Below are 8,527 nucleotides of genomic sequence, written 5' to 3' on the forward strand. Positions count from 1 at the left end.
GGGGGGGGGGGGGGGGGGGGACCTCAACTCTAAACACAGAAAAGAAATGCCTGAGACAGGCAGTGTTTAAACAACAATTAGAGACTTTAAACAACAATAATAACAATAACAATAATAAAAAGAGCAATAAGTGGCACTGGGAACTAATAAAGAGTAGAGAACTTGGAGATCCAAGATCAAATTTATAAATTGTTAAATGGTTCCAATACATGCCAGGGTACACGGTGAAAGGAGGAGAGAAGTGCCCTCACCCACCTCGACCCCAGCCATAAAAAAAAAAGATCCATGCCAGGCAGAGTTTAAACAGCAATATTAGACTTTAAACAACAACAACAAATAACAAAGAGCGACAGGAGGGACTGGCACCTCCAAGACGGGTGCTACCACCGCCGGCCAGGCTGCTTCACACCGATGGATCAGCTAGCTCCCCCGCATCCCGCAATAACAACGTTTTCCCCCCGCAGGGTCGGCTTTAGGGTGGTGGGATGACGGCTGCACGGCCCCTGGTGCTCCCCGTTCTCCAGGCAGGGAGGTTTAGCCAGGCCTCCTTCCCTTGGAAGTAGCGAGGAGTGCCGGGTGTGTAAAAAATAACAAGCCGCCGGCTTCCCCCCCCCCCCCCGGACTTCTCCTTCCTCTCCCCTCCGCCAGGCCCGGCCTCTCTATCCCCGGGCCCGGCCTCTCTCTATCCCCGGGCCCGGCCTCTTTCTACCCCCGGGCCCGGCCTCTCTCTATCCCCGGGCCCGGCCTCTCTCTAACCCCGGGCCCGGCCTCTCTCTATCCCCAGGCCCGGCCTCTCTCTATCCCCGGGCCCGGCCTCTCTCTATCCCCGGGCCCGGCCTCTCTCTATCCCCGGGCCCGGCCTCTCTCTATCCCCGGGCCCGGCCTCTCTCTATCCCCGGGCCCGGCCTCTCTCTATCCCCGGGCCCGGCCTCTCTCTATCCCCGGGCCCGGCCTCTCTCTATCCCCGGGCCCGGCCTCTCTCTATCCCCGGGCCCGGCCTCTCTCTATCCCCGGGCCAGGCCCCTCTCCCCGCTCACCATCCAACAGCAGGCTTCTCCTTCCCGCCATTTTCCTCAGTCGGTGGCGCCCCGGGCCGGGTCCCGGCGCTGGGAGCAGCGGCAGCGGCGGCCCATCTCACTCTGAGCCCGGGCCTAGAGCCCACCGCCGGGCCTGGGGCCTCACGTAGTTCCCAAGCCCCCGGGGAGGCGAGCTACCGACCGGCGTTTGTAACAGCGGTGGCGGTGCCGGCTTCTCCCTCCCTCTCCCGGCCCGGGCTGCCTGCCGTGCGGGACGATGCAGCCTCTGCAGCCGGCGACAGGTCGCGGAGGAAGGGAGCCGGTGTGAGTCCGGGGCCTCCGCACCGTCCCGCTGCTGCTCCCCCTCCCTGCCTCAGGACGCAGCCTCCAGCCTGGCTGCACTGCTCGCTGCTGATACTACTACCGCACCCACCGGCTGCCCATCTGTTACAGTGGGCAGCTCCAACCCCCAACCAAAATACCTGCCAGGTGCAAACTCCCGAATATCATCCACTCCTCCTTTAGTTCAGAGCATCCCACCAAAATCTAAACAATGGTCAAAAGCAATTCCTTCAGGACATCCCACCAACCATCAGCCCCTTCCTTTTATTTAAACAATGCTCAAAATCTTTCCACCACTCCTCCTTTAGATCAGGACACCCCAACAACCATCATCCTCTCGTTTTATTTAAACAATGCTCAAAATATTTCCATCACTCCTCTTTAGTACGGAGCATCCCACCAATATTTAAACGATTCTCAACACATCTTTCCATCACTCCTCCTTTAGTTCAGGGCGTCCTACCAACCATATCCTCTAACTATGCTCTTACTCCTACCGGCCCGCTCCTCGCGTCTGTCATTGCCAGCAGACTCGACTCTTCGGTCTTTGGGATTCTCATTTGTCTTGCTCACATTAGGGGCTAAATTGGGGGCCTGACACCATGACACTAGGTTCTTGAGCTCGTTCCTGTACCCCGTTTCATTGCTGTTGTAGATCCGGTCAACATCAGTGCGATCATCAGTGAACCTGAAGGGAGAGTTGATGTCATCTTTGGCCAAACAGTTATGTGCAAAGAGGGTAGAGCAGGGGACAGAACGCACAACCCTGAGAGGCAACAATGTTGAGATTCAGGTTACAGGAAAGGTTATGACCCACTCTGAGGTCAGCATTTCAGGAAATCCAGAAGCCATTTGCAGATGGAGGCTCCAAGGCCAGAAGTTTAGGAATAAGCTTATTCGGTATTACGATATTGAAGGCTGAGCTCTAGGCGATAAATTGCATCCTTACATACATGTTCTTTTTGTAAAGGTGATCCTGTGGTACAAGAGAGATGACATTTTCCGTAGACATAATTTACTTGGACACAAAATGCAAGGGGTCTAGATTGTGTAGAGGATTGGCATTGATGGGGGCCATTGCCAGTCCTTCAAAACACCTCTTGTGGTCAATGATAGAGCTACTGGGCAGTAGTCATTGAGACAGGTCTCTAATCTTTTCCTGAGGACTGGAAAGATGGAGGTTCCTTGAAGCAGTTGGGGACAGAAGACTTGATTTGAAAGGTTAAAGGTATCTAAGGAAGGATGTGCTAGCTCTGGAGAGGGTCCAGAAGAGGTTTACAAGAATGATCTCAGGAATGAGTAGGTCAACCTATGATGAGCTTTTGACGGCACTGGGCCTGTACTCGCTGGAGTTTAGAAGAATGAGGAGGGGACCTCATTGAAACATACAGCATAGTGAAAGGCTTGGATAGAGTGGATGTGGAGAGGATGTTTCTACTGGTGGGAGAGTCTGGGATTAGTCATAGCCCCAGAATTAAAGGACGTTCTTGGAAGGAGATGAGGAGGAATTTCTTTAGTCAGAGGGTGGAGAATCTGTGGAATTCTTTGCCACAGAAGGCCGTGGAGGCCAAATCAGTGGATATTTTTAAGGCCAATAGATAGATTCTTGATTAGTACGGGTGTCAAAGCTTATGGGGAGGAGGCAGGAGAATGGGGTTAGGAGGGAGAGATAGATCAGCCATGATTGAATGGTGTAGCCTTGATGGGCCGAATGGCCTAAATCTGCTATCACTTATGATTTTATGTTGGTGAAGACTGGCCAGTGAATTGATGCATGATTTCAGTATCTGGACTCCATCTGGGCCTATTCCTTTCCGTGGGTTTACTCTCGTGAAAGGGATCCGTCTTCTGACACCAAGAATATAGTCATAAAGCAATGGAGTTATACTGCACAGAAACATGCCCTCCGGCCCAACTCGTTCATGCCAACCAAAATGCTCCATCTAAGCATTTGACTGCATTTGGCCCATCAATCTATCTTCTTCTATCTATCCATATCTTCTATCTATCTATCTATCTATCTATCTATCTATCTATCTATCTATCTATCTATCTATCTATCTATCTATCTATCTATCTATCTATCTATCTATCTATCTATCTATCTATCTATCTATCTATCTATCTATCTATCTATCTATCTATCTATCTATCTATCTTTCTATCTTTCTATCTATATCTATACTATTACTAAAACTCTCATCTTGACCTCTTCCGGTTTGCGTTTTTTCAAATCTGCGCAAAAAACGGCACCCTATATCGCAAGGATTTCTTCCCCACGCCCCCCCCCCCATTCCCCACCCCCCCTTCCCCCACTCCCCCCTTCCCCCAATCCCCCTTCCCTAAACACCCCTCACGCCCCCTTCCCCACCCCCCTTCCCCCACACACCCATCCCCCACACCCCCCTCCCCCACAACCCACCCCCCCCGACACCACCCCCTCCCCCACACCCCCCATACATCACAGGCTTAAGGTGAGAGTGGGAAGATTTGGGCAACTTATTCACTCAGAGGGAAGTCCGTATCTGGAACGAGCTGCCAGAGGATATCGAAGTGGATACAATCGTGACTTTTAAAAGACATTTGGACACATGTATGGATAGGAAAGGTATAGAGAGATATGGGATGATCAGCCATGATCACATTGAATGGCAGTGCTGGCTTGAATGGCCGAATGGCCTACTCCTGCACCTATTGTCTATTGTTACACCCCCCCTTCACGTTCTGCAGCGACCAGCACGACAAGCCGTTGAGTGGAACCGGGAGCCGTGAGTGGAGCCAGGAGCCGTGAGTGGAGCCGGGAGCCGTGAGTGGAGCTGGGAGCCGTTGAGTGAAGCCGGAGCCGGACCGGGAGCCGTGAGTGAGGCGAAAGCTGAAGGCTCGTGGTGAGCAGAGTGCGAGCTGCTCCCCACACCCCTCCCCACACCCCTCCCCGCTCCTCCACACCACCTCTCCCACACACCCCCCTCCCCACACCCCTCCCCACACCCCCCACCCTCCCCGCTCCTCCACACCACCTCTCCCACACACCCCCCTCCCCACACCCCCCACCCTCCCCGCTCCTCCACACCACCTCTCCCACACACCCCCCTCCCCCACACCCCCCTATTCCACACCCCCCCTCCCCCACACACACACCCTCCCCCACACCCCCCCTCTCCCCCACCCCCCCCCCCCCACACCCCCCCCCCCCCCCTCCCCCCCACCAACCCCTCCCCCACCCACCCTCCCCCACCCCCCCCCCCCCCCCCCACACACTCCCCCCCCCCCCCCCACCCTCCCCCCCCCCCCCCCCCCCCCCCCCCACCACCCACCCCCCCCCCCCCCCCCACACCCCACCCCCCACCCTCCCCCCCCACACCCCCCCTCCCCCCACCCCCCCTCATCCTCCTCCCCCCCTCACCCCCCCTCCCCCAACCCCCCTCCCTCACCACCACCCCTCCACCAAACATCCCCCCCCCCCCCCCGGGTGCAGGATGCTTCCCCCTCCCCCACCGGCCCCCGATAGCCCCCGCCTGAAGAACGCTACATGAGATGCAACACATACACACCTCCCCTCCCACCCCATGCTCTCCACCTCCACCCCCCTGCCCACATACACCCCCACTCCTCTCCCACCGACACCCGCCTCCCCTCCTCCCACACATGAAGAGGAGGGGGGAGGAGCGCTGGGGGATGAGGGGAAATGAGCCGTGCTTTCGCAGTTAGGGGCTATGGGTGAGTGCTGGAATATTGCTTTGGGGGAACTGGTTGCATTGGGGGAACAGGTGATTGATGGAATATTGCGTTGGGGAATTGGGGGTTGCGTTGGGGAACCAGGCCTCCCGTGTGACTGGGACCCAACTGGTCGCACATAGTCTAGTATCTCTCCAAATCATTCCTTTCCATGTATCTATCCAATTGTCATTCAACTGCTTCCTCTGGCAGTTCGGTGCATATATCCACCACCCTCTGCGTGAAAAAGTTGTCCCTCAGGTTTGTATTAAATCTTGCTCCTCTCACCTTAAACCAATGCCATCTGGTCTTGTTTCCCCCACACTGGGTAAAATACTCTGTGCGTCCACCGTATCTATTCTTCTCATGATCTTATACACCTTGGTTTTATACACCAGGTTCTGAAAGTTTAGTTCAGTGTAGAAACAGGCACTGCGGCTATCGGGTCTATGCTGATCACAATCACCCTTACTCCAGTTTTATCCTATACTAGACAAAGTGGGACCCATTGGGTCCCATGTTCACACGGGAGGGCTGGTCCCCCGACGCAATATTCCACCTCTCCACCAATTCCAATATTGGTGGCCAGTGGGGGGGCTTTCTGGAGTGCTGGTATGGGTTCTTGGGATGGCAGCTCAGTCCCTGAAGCCTGATCTGCTGGCAGCTCACTCACGGCTGGTGGGCTGGCAGTTGACTCATGGCTATTCCTTGAAATTCCATTTCAAGCAGGGTGCAAGGCCACCAAATTCAAATCCATTTTCCTACCATTTCAAGCAGAGTGCAAGGCCACCAAATTCAAGTGCAGTTTCTTACCACTTTGAGCAGGGTGCAAGGCCAAGACTGAGTAAGATGGCCAAAAATCACAGCCGTAAGTAGTAGCGTTTTATCTAAAATCAATATACAGTGCAAACAGGAAATAAGTGCATTTGCAGTAGTGCCTTTTAACTTCAAGCCAAAGCACCAAACTGCCATTTGCAGTAAGTAGTGCCTTTCAACTTCAAGCCAAAGCACCCAAGCCACCATTTGCAGTAAGTAGTGCCTTTCAACTTCAAGCCAAAGCACCCAAGCCACCATTTGCAGTAAGTGCCTTTCAACTTCAAGCCAAAGCACCCAAGCCACCATTTGCAGTAAGTAGTGCCTTTCAACTTCAAGCCAAAGCACCCAAGCCACCATTTGCAGTAAGTAGTGCCTTTCAACTTCAAGCCAAAGCACCCAAGCCACCATTTGCAGTAAGTAGTGTCTATCAACTTCAAGCCAAAGCACCCAAGCCACCATTTGCAGTAAGTAGTGTCTATCAACTTCAAGCCAAAGCACCCAAGCCACCATTTGCAGGAAGTAGTGCCTTTCAACTTCAAGCCAAAGCACCCAAGCCACCATTTGCAGTAAGTAGTGCCTTTCAACTTCAAGCCAAAGCACCCAAGCCACCATTTGCAGTAAGTAGTGCCTTTCAACTTCAAGCCAAAGCACCCAAGCCACCATTTGCAGTAAGTAGTGCCTTTCAACTTCAAGCCAAAGCACCCAAGCCACCATTTGCAGTAAGTAGTGCCTATCAACTTCAAGCCAAAGCACCCAAGCCACCATTTGCAGTAAGTAGTGTCTATCAACTTCAAGCCAAAGCACCCAAGCCACCATTTGCAGGAAGTAGTGCCTTTCAACTTCAAGCCAAAGCACCCAAACAACCATTTGCAGGCAGTGCCTTTTTACTTCAAACAAACCATATTTTCATTTTCAAACCACATTAAGGGGACTCACAGTTGAGTAGACATGTGTTCAGTTTTATTCAGAGCTCAGAGAGACATGACCCTTTGGCTTCATCCATCTTGCAGAGACCGAGTGAGGCACACCACTTCCTGGTTTTATAGTCTCTCCCCCTCCCTCCAGCAGGGGCAGCAGAGAGAATGGTGAATTTTAAAAAAACATTAATATCTCTCTGATTTGTCATCGATGGGAAAATCCTCCGGTCCAGGAAGGCGGAGGGGGGCTCTGAGCGAGGTGGCCAAAAATGACGGCCGTAGGCGGCGGTGTTCTCTCGGAAATCGCAGCACAGTGGGCCAAAAGCAGTCAAGATCAGACTTTTAGTAATAAAAGACACTAAGCACAATTTATAGAAGGCAATTAACCTACAAACCTCCACATCTTTGGAATGTGGGAGGAAACCGTAGCACCTGGAGAAAACCCATGCTGTCACAGGGAGAATGTACAATCTCCTTACGAACTGCACCCATAGTCAGGATTGAACCCGAGTCTTTGGTGCTGTAAGGCAGCAGCTCTACCGCTGCGCCCCTGTGCCGACCCAAGGGGATACTGGAATAGTGAGAGCAGGCAGTTGTCTTTGCAGCTGTAGGTATGATTCCAAGATGGTAAGAAAAACGGAAAATGCAGATGATCCGGAGCAGGTCAGGCGGCACATATGTTAAAAGAAACAGTGTTTAACATTTTAGGTCAAAATGAAAAACAAACTGCAGGAAGAACTCAATGGGTCAGAGCAGCATCATTTAAGTTTGGACTTTAAAGATACAGAATGGAAACAGACCCTTCACCAAGTCCACACTGACCATAGATCACACTAGCTATCCCACTTTCTCATCCACTCCAACACATATTCGGGGCAATTTACAGAGGCCAATTAACCTACAAACTTGCTTGTCTTTGAGATGTGGGAGGAAACTGAAGCACTTGGTAAAATCCACATGGTTACAGGGAGAACGTGCAAACTCCACTAGCTGCACCACTGTGCCACCCTGTTGAGGGAAATAGATAGGCAAAATTTTGGACCAGGACTCTTCTTCAGACTAAGAATGTCTATGCTGGTATCATTTCACCAATGCCTCCTGACCCATCTTTTTCTGTATTAATTTCAAATTTTCAGCACCTGCAGTTGTTTTTATTTCCGGGATGATATATTGCCTGGTAGACACAAAATGCTGGAGTAACTCAGCGGTGCAGGCAGCATCTCTGGAGAGAAGGCATGGGTGACGTTTCGGGTCGAGACCCTTCTTCAGACTGATATATTGCCTCACTGGTGCTAGACTTAAGGGACATTCTGCAGAAGAAAGTAAACAGTGATAGATCAATGTCCAGTGATATGTAGAAAAAGGCTTGAAGTGAGCATGGAAAGAAACAAAGTGCTGGAATAACTCAGTGGATCAGGCCACCAGCATAATCAAGGACAAGTCGTACTGCAGCCACTCCTTTTTCTCCAATCTCCAATCAGGTAAAAGGTATAGAAGTATGAAAATATACACCTCCAGATTCAGGGACAGTTGCTTCCCAGCTGTTATCAGGCAACTCAACCATTCTTCCGGCAACTAGAGAGCAGTCCTGAGCTACAATCTACCTCATTTGAAACCCTCGGACTATCTGATCGGAATTTACTAGACTTAATCTTGCATAACGTTATTCATGTTATACCCTTTATCATATATCTGTGCAGTGGGGATGGCTTGATCGTAATC

General features: G+C 52.0%; 1 protein-coding gene across 5 annotated transcripts in view; it reads right to left on the bottom strand.

The window, feature by feature from the left end:
- The window catches only part of senp6 (SUMO specific peptidase 6), a 78,577-nt gene extending 76,927 nt beyond the window's left edge, over positions 1-1,650 (bottom strand). The window contains exon 1 of one of the 5 annotated variants that reach the window (XM_033025667.1): positions 1,499-1,650. In XM_033025667.1, coding sequence (XP_032881558.1) covers positions 1,499-1,526 — 28 coding nt within the window. In that variant the 5' untranslated portion in view covers positions 1,527-1,650. Of the gene's footprint in view, positions 1-366; positions 575-1,037; positions 1,463-1,498 lie in introns of those variants that run through there. The other 4 variants (XM_033025666.1, XM_033025670.1, XM_033025669.1 and 1 more) reach the window with 4 other exon arrangements.
- Positions 1,651-8,527: the final 6,877 nt, after the last annotated feature.

The sequence above is a fragment of the Amblyraja radiata genome, chromosome 8, assembly GCF_010909765.2.
Source record: "Amblyraja radiata isolate CabotCenter1 chromosome 8, sAmbRad1.1.pri, whole genome shotgun sequence".
NCBI classification, from domain to species: Eukaryota; Metazoa; Chordata; class Chondrichthyes; order Rajiformes; family Rajidae; genus Amblyraja; species Amblyraja radiata.